Source organism: Triplophysa rosa, unplaced genomic scaffold (assembly GCF_024868665.1).
Source record: "Triplophysa rosa unplaced genomic scaffold, Trosa_1v2 scaffold402, whole genome shotgun sequence".
NCBI classification, from domain to species: Eukaryota; Metazoa; Chordata; class Actinopteri; order Cypriniformes; family Nemacheilidae; genus Triplophysa; species Triplophysa rosa.
In genome coordinates this window covers 34,158-55,440 of record NW_026634401.1, presented here as the reverse complement: position 1 = coordinate 55,440, position 21,283 = coordinate 34,158, and the positions used below count along the sequence as shown (strand labels likewise).

General features: G+C 44.0%; 1 protein-coding gene across 1 annotated transcript in view; it reads right to left on the bottom strand.

Moving 5' to 3' along the window:
• Positions 1 to 5,463: 5,463 nt before the first annotated feature.
• Positions 5,464 to 21,283, bottom strand: part of LOC130550696 (gamma-aminobutyric acid receptor subunit alpha-3) — a 28,488-nt gene continuing 12,668 nt past the window's right edge. The window contains exon 3 of the mRNA XM_057328194.1: positions 5,464 to 11,491. Within this exon, the coding sequence (XP_057184177.1) occupies positions 11,150 to 11,491 (342 nt within the window). The 3' untranslated portion in view covers positions 5,464 to 11,149. The remainder of the gene's footprint in view (positions 11,492 to 21,283) is intronic.

Sequence of the window (21,283 nt, the reverse complement as noted above, 5' to 3'; positions counted from 1 at the left end):
TCTCCGGATGAGCTGTAATTGATCCATGGTTTGATGTTTCGCATCACCGGTACAATACCGAACAACAGGATGAACACCAGCGTGACCTTTACCTGCTGGGTGCTTGAAACCTTATCATCCCTCATCCATCCAGTATATGTACGCCCTCTCGCTAAGCCTCGAGTCGAAAGGAAATCTGAGCTAATGTCACATTGATGTTCCCGGCCTTAGTGTCCCAGCGAATGTGTCCTGTCTAAAGCGGATGAATGCAACATGAAAGGAAATCCCAGTTCGGTGACCTACACTGAGTGCTTATATAACAGCAAGTCCCGTTGAAATGAGGCAGCCAGTGATCAACGTCAGCGGCCAGGAGGCAAATGAGCCAACACACACCAGGGACAAGAAATACTGTTTTCTTTTATTAGCGTATAAAGTATGTTGCAGATGCATTTTATTACTGTTCAGAGTTGATCATTTACATTTGGCTGCAGTTGGTTTGTCTGCCATCTGATATTAGCTGATGCATCAATTCAAATGATTCTTATTCATGACTTTATGACGTCATGAGTAGATTACTGTGTAATTCATTGACGGGTGTGTGTCCTGCAGGGCTCTTGAATAAGTTTCAGCTTGTTTAAAACACAGAAGAGTGCTTACTACATCCAAGAAAATGATCAAACCCACCTCATTTTACAGCAATTGCGCTGGCAGTGTATTAAGTTCTGTAAAATCTTGCTTATATTTTATAAAGCATTCTATAGTATGGTCATCAGTATCTTCTTGAGCTACTTAAAGTGATAGATCACCCAAAAATGAAAATTCTGTCATCATTTACTCCTTTCATTTGCGTTTGTCAATTCAAACCTGTATGACTTACTTTCCTCCTCAGAACACAAAAGAAGATATTTAGAAAAATGTTCTTAACTGGACCCCATTCACTTGCATTTGTTTTGTTTCCATACAATAGAAGTGAATGGGGTTCAGTGGTGTTCGGTGACCAACTTTCTTTAAAATATCTTCTTTTGTGTGCTGAGGAAGAAAGAAAGTCATAAAGGTTTGACATAACAAGAAGGCGAGTAAATGATGACTGATCAAACTAATTTTTGGGTGAAGTATCACTTTAATGATGTGTATGGCAATGATGTGGTAATGACCTGCAACTTTGCGTCCGTATAAGACACAGGCAGACCCTAGTCGTATCTGGCCAGAAGCTCAACATCATTGCCACACACATCAAACATGTGCCACTTGTAAACATGATATAGACTATAATGTTTTAATAATTGATCTGCCTGCTTAACCTTGACTGTTTTCTCTATATTCTTACGGCTTGGTTAGCTTCTCTGAACAGTGTTCATCTTCTGTCTAGTTGCAGGAGTGTTTTGTTAATGTGCCAGTTTTTCCTCCACTTTATTGGAGTTTTGATTATTGTCGCATTTGGCGTGCTTACTGGGAGATTGCTGAAATATATTAAGACACATACTTAATGCCTAGTAAAATATCACTTTTAATATAACAGTCCATTTACAACCGTATGGACACTATAATTTTTTTTATCAGTTATTAATGCTAATGTACCTTTCGTAATTTTATTGCAAATTTATCATGTATTTGATCATTTTTATGGTTCTACACTATATAGTTTCTTAGAATGCATTGTTCTCTTCTTAAGCAATGAGAAGGGTAAAGCCTTCAGATGGATAACATGTATTTTTGATCATAATTCATTTTTTTAAATGTCATCAATTTAGCCATCTCTCTATTCAGAGAGTTAGTGGGCAATTTTTGAAACGTAGCATGCATGGATATTGTTAGTGGTATGTGACCATACAGTATATAAAGACACATAGACTTGCTATGAATATAACATCAGGTTACAGTCCTATGCACTTACTGTATGTAGTAAAGCTAATGGCCATCTTATGAAAAATGTGCAATAATACAATTTATTCTTTGCATCTATGTTTTTTTTTTACTTTTTCTTATTTCTATACTGTTTTGTCCCTACTATTTGTTCTAAAATATAAAGGTGCTTAGGAAGTAAGGAATAATTGACGACGGGCCGTTCAATTATCGAAAGTTAATGCACACCCCGAGGTGGTAATGCGGCCACGACGCGAAGCGGAGTGGCCGTTACACCTCGGGTGTGCATTAACTTTCGATAATTGAACGGACCGGAGTCAATTATTCCGCTTATACCACGGTCACAACACCACAAGACGTTGTTCTGATACCACAAGACGTTGTTACGATGTTTTATCTCAAGACATTTGTATGGTATTTGTCCCGGAATGCACTTGCTGGTAGGACTAATTTCTTACGCATCTCATCTGAAGGCGTTGCTTGAGCCTGCATGCAGTTTTCCGAGATTGAGAGGAAGACAGACAGTGCACGTGCACACGCGTTTGCTTCACTGAGAGTGAAAAGACAAGTATTTACAGTATATTTGATTTGTTTTCGTCGTATTTAACACCCCTGTCGTATAAGAAGAGTATTAAGAGAAAAAAGTGACATGGAGGTTTCTGCGCCAGCTGCGGTTCTCTCAGTGGCATAGAAAGCTTCCTGCGTGTTTTAAGTCCCGTTTACCCATTCCACAGACGAATTTAACATGTTGTTGTTGTTGTTATTTTTGTGCTTCGTGTTTTATCTTTAACCCGCTGATTGTGTCATGTAGTTTGCCGTTACCTTTGATACATGCTTTAGTTTTTCGTCTGAACAGTCCTGTACAGTGCTCTCGCCATTGTTGTTCAAATGTTCATGCTGTCCATAAATATTAATAGTTATTTCTTCTCAGACAATGGAATTTGCCTGTCACTGTGTCTGTTGTTAAATACATATTCACTGGTGGACAGTAGGCTAAACTTGGCGAAGTGATATGGAACTGTAATGCGGTCAGCAGACCTGGAACACCTTCATAGGTGTGCGTTTAACTGAAAAATAATGCACACCCGTCGAACGTTCGTCAGCCAATCAGAATGAAGCATTCAACAGCCCCGTGGTATAACAATGCAATAATGTGAAAAGTGTATACATTTGAATAGAATCTGCTAGAATGTGGGCTAGGAAGCATGAAAAATATAACGACAGAAGTCAAAATATTCAATATAATTTTTATAATCCAATATTTATTATGTCTCATGTCAACACAAATAAATCCAGCGACTATACTTTTCGGCTGTTTATTTTTCCCCATAGATATCCATTGGAAGTGGATTACCGTAAACACATTTTGTTTAAACATCAGAGACTAGATTAATTTCTTTACAATAATCAGCAGCATGCATGTAACATGCTGTCCACACAGCTGGACTATTTCATCCAGAACATTTTTGTCATCTACAAGCGAGTCATATTATAAAATATTATTTTTAAAATATTCTGATGTAAAATGAAATGTACTGTATCTACAGTAATATCTTGTAACCTCACATCCAGACAAACCGCATTATGTCTTCTATTACAGGGAAAAGTACTTCAGTGATTACGTGTGGCAGGCGTGTGTGGCTGTTTTTACTTCGTTTTCACAGAAAACATCAATCACAACAGAAAAACCAACATCAAAAAATAGCTCACATCACCCTGTATCACCAGCTCAATCACTGAAAGATGTTCATCTTCTTCTGTTTGTCTGTGCGTCATATTGATTTTCCAACATAATAAAGGATGGCAGCCTGATCGCTCGGAGGAGTCCGATTGCCCTGTTGCTTTCATGTTAGCGGCGTGTTTTTGAACCCGGCATCACAGGGGAAGGAGCTGGCGAGTCTGAAGTCCTGTAAATGATGGATACGGTCTCCACGTGCATGTTGCCCCTTCACTCTCCATTCGCTGCCAGGATGTGGCGCTCAAAAAGAATAGAACATCACAATAATGCATATTTCATGAAGGCGAGGCCGGCAGCAACATAACATAGCTGCAGCGGCAGGGAAGAGGGCTTGAGCGAAGCAGGGTGAACGACATTAGCCAGGTGCTTTCAAAGGGTGGAGCTGGAAATTCAGAACAAGGAGATTATTTAACTTCGGGATCTCAAAGGCTGCCAGAACGACGTTCAGGAAATGGGAAAAGCGACTTGAGATGAAAGAGGAGGAGGCTACAGGAAAGACTGGAAAGAACGCACGGGAAACCATGAGGTTGTAGGTTTAAACTCTGCAGTTGAAGACATCTTCTGGGAATAGTTCACTGAAAAATGGAAAAATTCTTTTTTGTGTTTTTGCTGTTTTTTGAACAATGAGGTGTTGGTTTCTCACTGAAAATCAGCTTAATGCATCCAAAAATAAGTTTGAGAGCCATGAGGGAGAGCAAGGTCATCAGTAGCTGCATTTCCATTACCCTTCAAAATGCGCAAATTGAGAGCGCATTGAAAATACGCCCAATGCAAACACGTCAATTTTGCATAAACCTTGTATCGCAAAAAAGCAATGGAAAACACTTTTTTTTCCTGCAATGGAAACACTTTTTTCATATTTACAAGTCACGTGGTGTACAAAAAAGTCACATGACTATTCGCGGTATGTTTTGGCAGAACATTTGGAAAGATTGGATGTAAGGAATTCACATTAAGTAATATCTTATATGATGGCCCACATGCAGGAAAACGAGTGAGTGCAGTATGGAGATTTATTAGGAACCAACTTACCTAATAGGAAAATATATAAGGAAATATAGACATTTCTTGTGGCACTACGCACTAAAGTTGGTTTGCAACCTGCCATAAAACGTACAAAGAAGAAGTGTGGCCAAAATGACTTATCGCGAGAAGAAACAAATGACACTTTAATCGCATAACATTGTTTAATGGAAACGTCATTCCGCAATACGGAATCTGTAATGGAAACCTGGCTAATGAGAAGTTATTGTAGGGCTTTAGAAAACATAGACTATACATCAGTGTTTGAGTCGTGTTTTACTGTAAAAGTATAATTTTTGTCATTTTTTTAGGAGTTTTCATTGTATGGAAAATAGCAGCTTGTACAATCTGCAAAACATATTTTGTGTCTACAACAATGTGAACTCTTCCTTTGAATATATGAATACTTTTTCATGTACGAAAACGAATTCAAATTTGTAATTGCATAAATTTAAAAATGAGACGTGGTGAAGCTGCATTATTACGCTCGGCATGAGAAACAGATCCATACGGCACCGTCTGAAGAAATCAAATCACGTCGCATTCTCAAAAGAACATCTAAACTTCAGCATGTGCTGCACTAAATCTGCGGTACAGATGTTGAGATCTGTAAAAGCATCTGTTAAAAAAGTCTCATTAGAAAATAGTTTGTTTTCAGTTGCTACGGTAGCAAAAAAAAGGCGAAAAAAAGTAGCAAGTGGTGCGAGAAATATTTAAAGCCTGAATCCAGTCTGTAGGTCCGTCCGGCATTCCATTCGCTCACAACGCGAGCATCACAAAGAAAATGTTAATGTATGTGCGATATTTGTGGAGTGTCCAGATGGAAAGAGTGTAAAGGAGAGGACCAAGGTCACAGGCAGACACACATACACAGTCTGCACCATCACGACTGAAACAAGAAAAACCACAAAAGCCAAGTGAATGAATGGACCAAATCTTTATTCAACGTAAAGAACAGCAAACCAGGACACATAAAGATATAAAACAACACTAGGATACTGCTATTAGCCCAACAAACAAACTTCCACAACAAAAAGGAACACCTTGAATTCAAGATTTAACAGAAGCAACATTTTTGACTTGTACTGTCTGTCTTAGAGCTACAGAGAGGCAGAGAAAACCACAGATCAAATGAGCGAACAAACTCTAGCGTTCACGAAATTTGCTCCAATTATTTCAGAAACGCTGGCCATACATCAGCACAATACTTTTTTACAATACTGTTTACGACACAGCAAAATGCTATACTTCAGAGAAATCTGCACACTTAAGCCAAGTACATTACCTTACAATCTAATACATCATTTCCCAGGGTTCATTGAGTGTTGGCTTTCAGATGTGTTTGACAACAGTTCGCTTTTAATTGCAACATGCATGTTACAAAATTACAACACAACATTGTAATCACTGTAAAAAAATTCTCAGTGTGCAATGTGCATGTGCTAAACATTTTGGGAATATTGTACAGTAACTCTTCCTGTTTGTACAGTTTGTACAGAATGGCACACGCACCATTCTGGCAAAGTTACTAAATGTGCCGGTACTTAAAGCTGCAATCAGTAACTTTTTTTTGGGGGGGTTAAGGTTTTGTTTGCAATGTTTCACAGGAAACGTCAGATGCCATTTGACTTCAAACCACGTAAAGATAAGTGCATGAATAAATTTTATGTTTCAAACAGAGATGACGATAGAGAGAAAAGTTACAGACTGCAGCTTTAAAAACAGATAAGCAAGAAGTTTACAGACCGTTTTATCAGATGCATGCCCGGACTGCAGTAAACTTCTGATCTGTGTTTTTTTATCGGTCTGGCAAGTGTCTAATAATATAACTATTTTTAATTTATTTTTATTTCTGTTAATATTAATATATGTTATTATTGTATTGTACACCAATTTGTTGAATTTTGTTGTATTTTCATTTTATTAAATAAACAATTTGTTGAATGCGACTTGTAGTTTTGTCGCATTTAAAGAAACCTTACGGTACATTGACATCTAGTGGTTAAGCTTGGTATTGCAGTCTTAATTCAAAATATTGGAGAGGCAAGTTTAGCCAAGTAACGTTTTTCCTCGGTTTCTTTTGGTTGTTATCAGAAATAATCTGCAGGAAGTTTAGGGCAGTCCACGAACGCGCGCAGTAACGTTCGTTTATGTTGCTGCTTTGAAACCGTCTATAGAAACAGCAACTATCAGCACAGTAAGAGAAACCTCACACTTAGAAACAGTCTGTACAAGAACGCAGACGCAAATCTTTGGCCAACTCAATTACGCACCGATATGCATTCTGGCATCGTTGCTGATCTCCGAAAGGCACTACTGTACATATACCTTATTATTCAATTTACTTCTTCCAACTGTTGCTCAGCCATGACAATAGCTGACCTGAAAACTGACCACAGAGAAATACGATTTTACGCTAGCGTCCTGTGTTGCACCCCCAAAACACGTTTACGTGTTATGAATTGCGTTTTGGCACATTTGGAACACAACACCGTTTTGCCATCGAACTTACGTAGCTAGAAGCATTTGCTTTCATGTGCAAAGAAAAGAATGTTTCAGTCCATTTTCCATACAGTCCCAGCTATAGCACGCAGTGTAGCTCCAAGTCTCTTAATAATTAACAGAACATAGATTTCATTACAAAAAGCACAATCTAGCAAAAAGCAACCTCATTTCTGCAGCATCAACTAAAAAGTTACACTTGGGTCAGTTTCAAAAATGCATATTATGGATATAAAACACAGATCGACCAAACTCTGTGGTTTCCGCTGGGCAAAAAGAAATAATTTGGATCAATTCACTTAACTGTGTTTGACTCAACAGCGTTGAGCTTGGCTGCCGATCTGAGGGTCTGAATCGGTAATGCAGTCAAACGTATCAGATGTTTCACCGTTGGGGAATGTCCCAATCGTTGCGGTCCGCCCCCAATGTGCTGGCAAATCACACGCTATGCAAATGTGATCTGTGTCATTAGCGTTTCTCAAATTGTCCAATCACAAATGCCTTCTTGACATTTTAATGCAAGAAACCAAATCGCGGAGTAGCGTGTTGGTGTGTGTGTATACAGTATACACCCACACATGTCATGCGATATCCATGGGCAAATCATCCCCCCTTCACTTATCTCTAAAGGTCATTTGGCACAGCTGATAATTTGGCAATAATCATGATGTATGGCCCAGGCAGCGAGTCAAGTAAACATAGCAGTTTGTTTTGAGGCAGGAGGCTTCACCAATTCACTTTCGCTCCGGCACAGCATTTTTCTTGAGATTCCTTCTGACTTCTCCGACAGCAGCGGCGCGGCTTTGATTGCGAAGGCATACTGTATTCACGGCGTAAATCTCAGCAACTGTGAGTCTCATCTCAAAACCGCATTTATATCAAGGACATCGAATCAACCAGCGTGTCAGAGCAATTTCCACTGTTCAATATGACTCGAGTCACGAGCTGAGAAGTGTCGCACTAACAAGATTTAGAGAGACTCGAGTCGTTTCCTAGACACGTTCTAGGTCACTTGTCCTATCAGCCTTTTGGTATTAAATCACAGTGTAACACGACGAAACGAAATAGCTAGCATGCGCCAGAGTACAACTCACATGACGTGACGAACCACCAAGAGGCACGAAATTGATGTCGTCAAAACAAACCGACCGTCCTCAGTTGATAACGTTCATCTCGTACCGTCTTTTATATTAACAGAAGTACATACAACGTCCTCTGGGTTTCTCCGCTGTCGTTTATTATAGCTTGTCAAGAATGAGGCTTCTCACAAAGAGTAATTCGCTTATCAAAGCCAGACAGTGTGAAAGAACTTTTATAAGATAACATCTACCAGGAATCACTTGTCTATGAAACCGCAAGGTTGAGTCAGACATCTCGACTCTGACGCTTTGGGACATGCAGTAAAATTGCTGAAGATGTATTTTTTGGATCCAGTATGTACAGGGAGCCTGGCAGATTGAACATCTGCCTCTTCACAGTAAACTTTTGAAAAGTGCACACAAGGTGGTACATCTGGCAGAGTAGCGCTAGGCTAGACTTGTTAGCCGATGCGATAAACATGATCCAGAATGATCCGGGTCGGTTCTGGAACAAGGGGGCAGTAAGATGCACGTTTTAAAGCAAGACATGGAATAGATCAGTACAATTTTTAGCAGTTTTTCAATTAGCGTCCGGCAGTGATAAAATGACCAATTAGCATTTGTACTCCATTAAGCTTCACTCAAATGATAGCGAAAACGTCGCTAATAAACGCTAACATCATTAACATATACTGTACATTTTACTGTCACCCTCTTGAACACGTAATATTTCACTGATCTGTGTGTGAGAAATCCCACATAACTGACGAATACGTTGACGTTTACAGAACGATTACGGTAATCGACACGACTATGTTTCCCAAGTCTCTGATTTCAAGTGGGCTGACGATATCTAAAATATTACAACTTGTTCTTATATTTGAATCGACTATCATGCCACTACATAGCTCTACCCAATATTGTTTTTTTACATTTGTACTGACGCTATAAAGGTTATATCTTATACGGTAAAAAACATAGATCATGTATGCCATTTTATATGCAGTTCGCATAAATAAATGCTTTAACTCCTATATAAATATACTTCTTAGATGTGGCTTTATTTATGATTAGTACTAATTGCGTAGACAATCAATACTGAACCACTGTTTGATCTAGCCCTACCGTAGCTCATATAGGATGAAGAGGAGCCTACAGATATGTACTCCAGATACACGGCTATTTTAACGGCCACTACAAGATATAAAACCATGAACCGTAATTCAGAAAGATAACACATTAGCGTGTGTGTCTGGTGATGTAGCTAATGAAGAGATTGTCATGCATTAATTTATTCTTTATACATCCCATGTACTATGTCATGGAAAAAACCTCCTCATGCCTTATCTGCACTCAAAAAAAGATGGGTTGGTTCAACGCACTGTTGGGTCAAAAATGGACATCCAAGGTTTGAGATGCCCATATTTTACCCAACCATGGGTTTTGAAACAACTCAAATTTTTTTTAGAGTGTATGATATTAAAATAAAACCAGGCCCTATTCTTTCTCCTACTCATAAATATTCATATTAAAAATGACGAGTGAGATTCAACGTAGTGCGTCTAAAGCTATCGATCAACAGCTACGTTAATGGTTCGTGAAATGAATGAAATGTTAAAGTTAATGCTTTTTTGCTTAATATAGCTTGCTGTCACATAAGTACATACTTTACGCAACTTTTTTTGTTTATCTACAAAAAAATGTCTTGATTTTAATTTCACATGTAAACCTGGCACTTTCTACGTGAATGCAAAGGATATTTTCAAACTCAAGTTCCATAAGAAAGTCGATCACACTATGTGAATAAATAATAAATATTCATAAATAAAAACATTGATAGAGGACCACTGGTAACACATAAATATGTACACATCCACTTTGTGTGTATGTACTCAGATTACATATTAAAAAAACACTAAGAAAACTACTCGCAAAACATCGATATATCTCACAGCGGTAAACAACGATGGTGGCTTGCCATTGCAAAAGTAATGAGTTTGTACAATTAAAATATTAACAGCGATAAAAATAGTGCATTCCCAAAGATGAATACTGGGTTGTTCGATAAACAAATTAAGAAATCGGTATAAATATCAAAGCCAGCAACACTTCAGCATGAGGTAATGGAATTCGATGCATGTACCTCCTGGTGTGGCACTGGCCCGGGTCTAAAGTCAGGCCTTGAAATTCCTCACAACTGAAATTGTTTACAACCTCCTACGGTGAAATAATTGAAACCGAACACTTTTTCCCATCCCGTCTGCCATGATCAAAACAACGGCGACCGGCCCAGCACCTCACAGTTAGCCGTCAGCATTAAATCAACTCGCACGCAGCAGAACACCGAGTTTAATACCGACCTGTGAGAGTTCATTCAACGCTGACGTTTTTCATTAGGTAGGCGTACGCTCGAAGACAATGTCAGCATGTGCCAAACTATTCATCTCTGCGGGCGAGAGATTAAAAAAGGCACAGTTTCTTTATCTCGCAGCCTGCTCAGGCTGTTTAAACAATAAGAGTCACTGGACAGGTAAATGCACAGAGAGAGCCCAAAAAAAATGATTCTAGGTGATTTTGCTTTGGGTCTGCGGTGTACTGGGAAAGGACGGTTATTAATGATGCTTACAGACATCGCTACTGGCTGCTGAGAGGCTGAAGGTGCTCGCCGGGGCGACCGACAGCAATGGTGACTGGAGTTGTCCTCCGGGTGATACACAGTGTGATACAGTGGGTATGTAATGATCATCCGTACAAGACCGGTAATAAAACAAATCATACTTGAACTCATGCAACACAGGAACTGTGACACTGGAAAACCAAAACAACAAACCAGTAAACCAGGACTGTGTTTCTACACACAAACCTATGAATTGTAAAAAAAAATAGTAAACGTGTGTTTTGAAAGCAGTAGCCTCACGTCCAGCTAAGACTGGACTGGCAGTTTTTTGCAATTTGGTTGCTGCATTCATTTTTGAGGGCTGGATCGGATGATGGTCGGCTTTCTGTTGACGTAAGTGGCCCAGTACGCCAGGTTGAAGATGAAGAAGAGGACGGGAAAGATGATACGAGAGATCTTGTCCACTTTGCTGACGCGATTGTACGACTTACTCACTCCCTCCGGCACGTACTCGCCATCCATTTTGGGCAACCGGACCTCTCTGACCGGCAGGGACGGGGTGGACGTGGTGGTGGCGCTCTTGGCGACGGTGGTCAGTCCGGGGTCTTTGGCCACGCCCATGCTGTAGGTGGTTCCCACGATGTTGAAAGTGTTGTTGGTCTTTTTGGAGAAGGAAGCAGACTCTCGTCTCTGTGGAAAAAATGAGGACGATGATGAGAAAAGGGAAAGTGCAGCGTAAGATCTCTCGTGCAAAAGTTCAACATTATTTGTCTAACTAACAGCTCTTTCTTTTTTTCCTCTTACTGCACAAAATGCAACAAATTGAACCATTTGGGGTAATGTATGTACAATTTATCTACTTTATATTTGACTGGAGAGGGAATCACGTTAAAGAAATGATTTATTCACGATAGCATCTGATCTGAAAAGCAAATGCAACTTTTAATTCATTCTGCTGATAACGTATTTAAAGTAATGACATTTTGGGAATAATACTGCGGCAAGATATAAACATGTATATTACTGATTTCGCCAAATTGTAGCATACACAATGGTTTAGTTGCGATATTTTCACTGGCTTGCGTTATGCTATTATCCCTGCCCCGCAGCGGAGGCTTTGCTTGTTTGCTATTGCTTTACTGAGCATTTATGTACTGTGTGGAAATACCTTCAAGCTAAAGCACGACGTGCTCATCCACTTCGCCAATCAAACAAATATCTGGGTACTGTTATGTTATGACTGCAGGCCGATAAAAGCGCTTTTACATTTCGCTTTTGACAACAGCTGTGATTCACTGGCCAAGGCTATGGTGGGATTCATCCTTGAAACCGTGGGCATCCTCAAACTCCAGATAAAAGGCCAGAGATTTTGTGTAGGTAAATGTAAGTGGAAAATAACAGCGATCTGCCCCACAATCTGTACATAAATCAAAAGGAGCGCGAAGAATCCCAAAGCCATCACGGAGGCTTATAACAAGCATACGGGTCAAAAGTGGACATGCGTAGTGACATGCTTTTCCATTCGGCTAAACACGGCATGTACAGTATTTTTCCACACAATAAGCCAATTTCAGGAGTTAACCTTGAGTAATTTTTCTTTAGTAAACACCTGTAATCCAGTTTAAGCAAAAACTATCAGCGCTGACATAGTCCTGCCGCATGCACATTTAATAGAGATGTATTGGCTTGATCAATTTGTAAATATTTCAGCTATGGTATAAAGAAGGCTCATATAACAAACTTTTTAAAATGGATAGTTCACCCAAAAATAAAAATTCAGTCATAATTGATTCACCCTATATCGTTCAAAACCTGTATACTTCTTCTATTGTGACACAAAATGAAGAAATGTCTTAGTGGCTTTGTGTCCATACATTGGACGTCAATGGGGGTCAATGTTGTTTGGTTACCAACGTTCTTCAAAATATCTTCTTTTGTGCTCTGCAGAAGAAAGAAAGTCATACAGGTTTGGAATGACATGAGGGTGAAAAAATGATGAGATCATATTCATTTTGGATGAAGTATCCCTTTAACTGTGTTAATGTCTGCTGCATAATCAAATGTTTAATAATTAAAACAAAATGAAATCTGTACACAATATAGTTTCAATATAGTCAGACATCCATCTGAAAATATTCAAGTAATAAACCTCAAGAAGCCAAAGAGCTTATACAGAGGGCAGGTGCTGAAAGAAATTTGGTTGTCCTATTGATTATGGCAGTAGTAATTCATTCAATAAAGATTAAATAATGAAGAACAGCATTGTAACCGGCCTTTTATCCAGATGGGGGGAGCAGATGAGCACACTTTATGCATTTTTAAGATCTGATTCAGTTTCCTCAGAGCCGTTGAGAGAGAGAGAGAGAGAGTCGCGACGATGGAAGTTCGCAATTTTAGAGCGTCACATGATTCATGGAGCCTTCAGTTATGTTTTTTCTTTTAATTCTTTCAATTCTTTTAATTGTTCCATTGCAGTGAAAAACTCTCTCTCAATGGCTCTGGGTTTCCTGGGCCTCTGGGGTGGAACCACGGCGTACAGTCGCATAAAGCTCCTGAGGGGCCGATAACGCTATCAGCGGGTACGTTTCATTCTTTGTCAATTCCCAAAAGTGACGTTTTTTTTTGTTATTTCACGTGCGAGGATATTTCAAAGCGGAGACGAATCAGACAGAAGGCACGACTCCAAGCTGACAGCTTGAGTGAGCTAAATGAATGCGTGTTCGTGGTAAATCACGGAAGCTGTTTTTGCTGAAATATGACCATAAGCAAAATAAGCCCTGGAACAGATCATACAGTTACACACACACGCACGCACGCACGCACGCACGCACACGCTGGTGGTCTGGGTAGTCGGTGCTCCCACGTCTCTGAGATTATCTAACCGAGCTTCAATTTTTGTGTCACTATCAGAGAAGACATTTGTATGGTTGGCAGAACAGGAAATTTAGTATGCCAGTAAACAAACAAAGCCTTTAAAAAGCAGACCTACAGGAGAAACAAACATCAAACTAACCATGCATGCTCATATTATATTTTGTGTTGCTTTTATTTGGCCCGAAGAATCTGTTTTTAAAGAAATAGTTTACAGAAATATATATTTACGTTTATTTACCTTTATGATTTTCTGTCTTTAATGGATATCAAAAGAAGGTATTTTCCATACATTAACCCTTTTATGCGTGAATTTATAAAAACCTTAGTCGGGATTTGATTTTATCATGCAATCTTATTGCTTTTAAGGCATGAAAAAACAAGATTTGAACTTTTTTAAACGCATGTTTTCAGTATTTGTCCATATTTTCCACAGCTTATAGGACGATGCACTAGAGTGTTTGATGTGCAACTACTGTATGCCATCAAAACATCTAGGTTACGGATGTAACCTCGGTTCCCTGATGGAGGGAACGAGACGTTGTGTCGAACCGACAGATGGGGTTTGTCCTGAGAACCAATCGCTTCCGTCTTCTTAGAAAAGGCCAATGAAAATTGGCGAATGAAATTTGCATGCCGGACTCCGCCCCCGGATATCCGGGTATAAAAGGGAGACGGTGTGCCTCATTCATTCACCTTAGTTCTGAGGAGCCTGAGACCTCTCACGACTGCTGCAGTGGACAGCACGTGTTGTGGCAAGGAGGACACAACGTCTCGTTCCCTCCATCAGGGAACCGAGGTTACATCCGTAACCGAGACGTTCCCTTTATGTCGGTCTCTCGACGTTGTGTCGAACCGACAGATGGGGTTCCTATGGAAAACGCCATAACACTGTGCCCTGTCACAATCTCTAGCGAAGCGACGGTGACTGGCCTGGGCGTGTCAGCCGTGAGCGCTACCGCGAAATTGTAACCTACCAGTGGGTAGGTAGGGGGTCCCAGAGCTTTCTTGAAAGGTGGGAAGGCCCCCACCTTCGGCCTCACAGGCGGCGGCCTTGTTTCTCTAACAGCGAGAAGTGGGGGCTGCACTACAGAGACCACATCCTACCGCAGGGAGGAGTCTAGTGGAGATACCAACATGGTCTCACCGATGGGGGAGAACTCATGGGAAGAAAGAGCGGTTGAAGAGAAAACCACGAGGTGGAGGTGGTTACCAAGGTGGAAACCAGCATGAGGATACATCAGACGGAACCGCCCTACTGGGGGGTTGCAACGTCTGGTAGCGCTAGGTCCGGTTAGAGCTATGTTGCGATTAACTCCGGAGATACCCGGCCTAAGGGGCAGGGCTGCTCTGCCCAGTCCGCCCGCAGGAGGTGCTTGCTAGTGATGGATGGAGTGCCTGTTCTTCACCCAGTGGGGGAAGAAGGGAGGCTAGTAGTACGCTGACCCCCTTAGGAGAAAGGGGGGAAGGTACTGTCATAGGCGTACACCCTACCGGCCGCCGGTCTTGCCTGATGCCTGCAAGACTCGAGCCGATACCGGTTTTACGTGGAGGTTGTAGGACCTCGCGAAGGTGATGGGTGTAAACCAACCCGCAGCTCTGCAGATGTCTGCCAGAGAGGTGCCTCGAGCCAGTGCCCACGAGGAGGCTGTATTCCATGTGGAGAGAGCTCTCACCCAGTGGGCGTAGGCGATCTTAGGACAGGTACGCCAAAGTGACGGCGTCCATGATCTAGTGCACCAATCTCTGTTTGATACAGCCCTCCCTGCTGATCTCCAAAACAGACAAAGAGCTGCTCAGAGCTTCTGCGGCTCTGCGTGCGGTCCAAGCAGAGGCGCAATGCGCATACTGGACACAACACGGATGGGGTTGGGTCTTCTTCCCCGGTGGGGAGCGCCTGTAAGTTCACCACCTGGTGTCTTGGGGGAGTGCTGGGAACTTTGGGCACGTAGCCGGGCTGGGGTCTCAAGATAGCGTGAGAATGACCGGGCCCGAGTTCTAGGCAATCTGTGGACACGGAGAATGCTTGTAGTTCCGCTACCCTCTTTAGCTTCCTCCCGAGAGCCGTCTTCATCGAAAGTGAGAAAGAGCGGCATCTCCGAGGGGGCTCCAGGACCGCATCAAGGTCGTAAGAGGGTACGGAGCGTGGGTGAGGTGGTAGCCTTCCCGCGCCCCTTAGGAACCAAATGATCAGGTTGTGCTGTCATAGAGACTACCAGCAACTGGGTCGTGATGAGCGGCAACAGTGGCTACATACACGTTCAGTGTGGAAGGGGAGAGATTATTCTCGAGTCTCTGGAAGGACCGCACCCACTTGATCAAGCAACTCCGCGGGTCTTCTCTTTGAGAAGAGCACCAGGATGAGAAGAGGCACCACTATAGGCGTATAGTCGCCTAGTGGCCAGGGCCCTAGCCTGAGTAGTGGTCTTAACTGCCACAGGGGTTAGGCCACTCAGCATCTCCTCGTTCCGTCCAGGGGCCAGACATGGAGGTTCCAGAGATCTAGCCTGTGATGCCATAATGTGCCCTTCCCCTGGGAAAGCAGGTCCTTCCTCAGGGGAATCGGCCAGGAGGGAGCTGTCGTCAAGAGCATTAGCTCCGAGAACCAAGTCCAGTTGGGCCAGTATGGCGCAACTACACTGCGTTCCAAATTATTATGCAAATTGGATTTAAGTGTCGTAAACATTTAATTTTATATTGTTCAATTAAACTTATGGATGGTATTGTGTCTCAGTGCTCTTTGGATCACTGAAATCAATCTCAGACACCTGTGATAAGTAGTTTGCCAGGTGAGCCCAATTAAAGGAAAACTACTTAAGAAGGACGTTCCACATTATTAAGCAGGCCACAGGTTTCAAGCAATATGGGAAAGAAAAAGGATCTGTCTGCTGCCGAAAAGCGTCAAATAGTGCAATGTCTTGGACAAGGTATGAAAACATTAGATATTTCACGAAAACTTAAGCGAGATCATCGTACTGTGACGAGATTTGTGGCTGATTCAGAGCACAGAAGGGTTCGTGCAGATAAAGGCAGAATGAGGAAGGTTTCTTCCAGACAAATTCATCGGATTAAGAGAGCAGCTGCAAAAATGCCATTGCAAAGCAGCAAACGGGTATTTGAAGCTGCTGGTGCCTCGGGAGTCCCGAAAACCTCAAGGTGTAGGATCCTCCAGATGCTTGCAGTTGTGCATAAACCTACTATTCGGCCACCCCTAACCAATGCTCACAAGCAGAAACGGTTGCAGTGGGCCCACACATACATGAAGACTAATTTTCAAACAGTCTTGTTTACTGATGAGTGCCGTGCAACCCTGGATGGTCCAGATGGATGGAGTAGTGGATGGTTGGTGGATGGCCACCATGTCCCAACAAGGCTGCGACGTCAGCAAGGAGGTGGCGGAGTCATGTTTTGGGCTGGAATCATGGGGAGACAGCTGGTGGGCCCCTTTAGGGTCCCTGAAGGTGTGAAAATGAACTCTGCAAGGTATGTAGAGTTTCTGACTGAGCACTTTCTTCCATGGTACAAAAAGAAGAACCATGCCTTCCGTAGCAAAATCATCTTCATGCATGACAATGCACCATCTCATGCTGCAAAGAATACCTCTGTGTCATTGGCTGCTATGGGCATAAAAGGAGAGAAACTCATGGTGTGGCCACCATCCTCCCCTGACCTCAACCCTATTGAGAACCTTTGGAGCATCCTCAAGCGAAAGATCTATGATGGTGGGAGGCAGTTAGCATCAAAATTCAATCAGAAACTATCCAAAAACTCACAAGTTCAATGGATGCAAGAATTGTGAAGGTGATATCAAAGAAGGGGTCCTATGTTAACATGTAACTTGCCCTGTTAGGATGTTTTTGATTGAAATAGCTTTTGATTTCAGTAAATATGACCTCCTAATGCTGCAAATTCAACAAATGACCATTTTCAGTTTTTTACAACCTATGAAATGTTTTCAAACTCTGTTGTGCATAATAATTTGGAACAGTGCATTTTGAGTTTTTCATTTTTTAAATAAATACTGTTGTCAGTGGGAGGTTTGTTCAATAAAATTCCAAATGTACCCTAACTGTTGATTACTTGAAAATTATACTGACTGTCATTTGCATCGACAAATTAGGAAAACCAGAGAAAGATATCATTTGCATAATAATTTGGAACGCAGTGTGTCATTGTGCTGGCTCGGGATCGCCTGTTTGACAGGGTCTGTGCAATGAGGCTCACTGGGGGAAAGACGTACTTCCGCTTGTCCCATGGCCAGCTGTGCGCTAGAGCATCCGTGCCGAGGCAGTGAGTACCTTAGCGGGAAATGGGTGGTGTCCAGGGAGGCGAAGGGGTCTACCTGAGCTACCTGGTCTAAAAACGCTACGGCAGTTGTGCTGTCCGACCGGACCAGCTTGTGCTTGTTCTGCATGAGAGGTTGTAACCCCTTCAGTGCGGGTAGCACATCCAACAACTCTAGGCAAGTTACAACTCGCAGGCAGGGGTCCGTCCATCGCCCCGACACTGCGTGCCCGTTGCACACGGCACCCCAACCCTGCAGGGAGGCGTCTGCGACCCTGACGCGTCTCGACCTGCCTGAGAGGGACCCCCGTCCGTAAAAAGGTCATTGAAGACCAAGGGGATAGGGTGCGTCGGCAGAAAAGCGTAATCACCATCCGCCTGCTGCCGGTGTGCCACGCTCTCCAGGGAACTCGACTCTGTAGCCAGTGTTGGAGCGGTCTCATGTGCATCAACCCGAGGGGTATCACCACCGTCGTGGATGCCATGTGCCCAGGAGCCTCTTCCCGCTGACTGCTTGAACCCAAGCAGTTCAACACTGTAATGGAGACAGAGTTGAGTTCCATAGCAAAAAAGAGGGTGCTCCGCACAGAGGAGAGCTTGCTCTTTTCCAGTTGACCCGGGTTCCCAATCGATCTAGGTGCCGAAGCACTAGGTCCCTGTGTGTACATAACAGATCTCAGGAGTGTGTCAAATGAGCCAGTCGTCGAGATAGTTTAGTACCCGCACACCTCTCTCCCTGAGGGTAGTGAGGGCGGCTTCCACGATCTTCGTGAAGACTCGTGGGGACAGGGACAGACCGAAGGGGAGGACTCTGTACTAATATGCCTGACCCTCGAAAGCGAACCGTAGGAACGGGCGATGACGAGGGAGAAGAGACATGAGAGTAAGCGTCCTTCAGGTCGATTGCCATGAATCCATCTTGACATCTGACAGATGCCAGGATAGCTTCTGCGTGAGCATCCTGAACGGCAGCTTGAGTAGGTGCCTGTTCAGGGTACGCAGATCTAGCGACCCCCGCTCTTTTGGGGACGATGAAGTACGGGCTGTAAAACCCGTTGAACATCTCGGCTAGAGGGACGAGCACGATCGCTTCCTCACCAGAGGGGTGGCGACCTCGGCCCGAAGCACGGGGCATCCTGCCTCTGCTGAGGTTAAGAGGATGCCCCGAAACTTGGGCGGGCGTCCGGGGAGTTGGATCGCGTAGCCGAGACGGACCGTATCCCGAGTCACCGTGACGGTTTGGGAAGCTCTTGTCAGGCTCCCAGGGACCGACAGGGAGGCTAGGGGTATCGTTCTGCTTCATCGACCTCCCGGGGGTGGTTCGATGGCTGGCAGTGCGGATCCCTCGCCGTGGGGGGGACCCCCAGAGGAGATCGGCTCTGCAGTTTTACCTGCCTGGCGATGATGCCTGATGATTATCCTCGACATTGGGTCTTGCCGCAACGTCGAGTTGCCGAACACCGTCGTGTAGAGGGTGAGAGCGGCTGTGATAATACCCAGACGATGATGTGGCACAACGCACCGTCGATTGAGAGTGCTTAGGCTGCTGATTATCCTCGACATTGGGTCTCGCCATGACGCAACGTCGAGTTGCCGAACACCGTCGTGTAGAGGGTGAGAGCGGCTGTGATAAACGCCCAGAGAGGGAGAAAATTTTTAGAATGGGCTGTTGTGACGGGGCAGGAACCGTCCCGGATCGACCACCAGCAATGGAATGGCTGGGGTCGGGCCCGAAGGTATTCTCGATCTCCTGGGGTCTTCCCATGAGGGCCGCTTTGGCTTTCGCCGCGGCTGCTGATGGGGTGGTGGTCTCCTCTTTGATGTCTCGAAGAGGACCAGGGCTGCTGGGAAGCAGACAGTGCACGGGATCTCGGCGGCCAGAGGGCGGTCGAGTCGCGTCTGGGGAGGACATACTTGATATCCTCTGTCTGCTCCCTAACTGTCGCTCGACAGTATCACCAAACAGCCGCCCCTTGCGAGATGGGAGCATCGAGAAAGCGGACTTTCTCAGTATTACTCACCTGTGCAAGGTTCAGCCAGAGGTGTCTCTCCTGGACCACAAGTGTGGACATCGCCCGACCCAGGGCCCGCGCGATCACCTTGGTCGCCCTAGAGCGAGGTCGGTGAAGCCGCGGAGTTCCTGCATAAGCGCTGGGTCGGTCTTACCCTCGTGGAGCTCTCTCCGCGCATTGGCCTGCAGGAAGGCCATAGCGTGGAGAGAGGGGACAGCTTGGCCCGCAGCAGAGTAAGCTCTCGACACCTCAGATGCCGAAAAGCCTACGTGTTTTGGACGGGAGTCTAGGTCGAGCCCCTGGGGGACATCGACGTATCCTCTAGCTGCCCCACCATCGAGGGAAGAAAGGGTGATGGAACTAGTTGACGTGTACGCGCCGAAGGGGGCATTCCAGGACGTACTAGGTTTCTCATGCACTTCCAGGGGAACACGGCACTGGGGGCGAGTGCGGCTTGGAGCCGCTCTCAAACCCGATGTACCGTGTATCCAGCCGCGAGCGTTGGGAGAGGCAGTGCGGTGCACCGCAACCCAATGCCGGCGGCCCGGGAAAGCATGGCTGACATTTCGACGTCCGCTTCTTCCTGATCTCGACCCCCCGAGGGAGGGAGCTTCAAGGAATCGTCGGAGTCTGATGCCAGTAAGTCACCCTCCGATGCTGCAACAGACATCTCATCATCACGTACCGTGTCCGATACGTGATTGAGGAATAAGACGGCGGACCGTCTCATGGGGAACGGTCAGACGAGCAAGACGAGGTGCGAACGCTCCGCGAGCCAGTGGCTGACGGATTAGCGCTCACAGTAATCCTCATATCACCCTCGCTGCTCGCCGTAGCGGGCGGCAGGGCCGTAGTCCTGCCGTCACGGAACGGGAAGCAGACGAGGTGGTGGCTGAGTCCCGTGGGAACACAGCCACCCGTGACGCAACGTCTGAATCGTCATCCGCCCGCAGTGCGGGCAGGACGTATCCACAACATCTGCCCCAGCGTACTGGAAGCAGACATCGTGTCCATCCCCCTCCTCGATGAGTGTGTTGCACCCACGAGAACAGCGGGACATGCCACGCTGGAGAAATTTGCTCTTTTAGAGAAGAAACTCGAACACTTCTGGATCAAATAAATAATCAAATGACAAAAGCATAAAACAAAATGGCTAAACATTTCACTAAAATTAACATAAAAACCAAAATCTAAAATGAAAAGCTAATATAAAATATGAATAAAACTAAACTCAAAACTATAATAACTCTGATCAAAACCCATGGCCATACATGAAAAAGCTTATTGTATGGCTATCCACTGTATTGACCTCTAT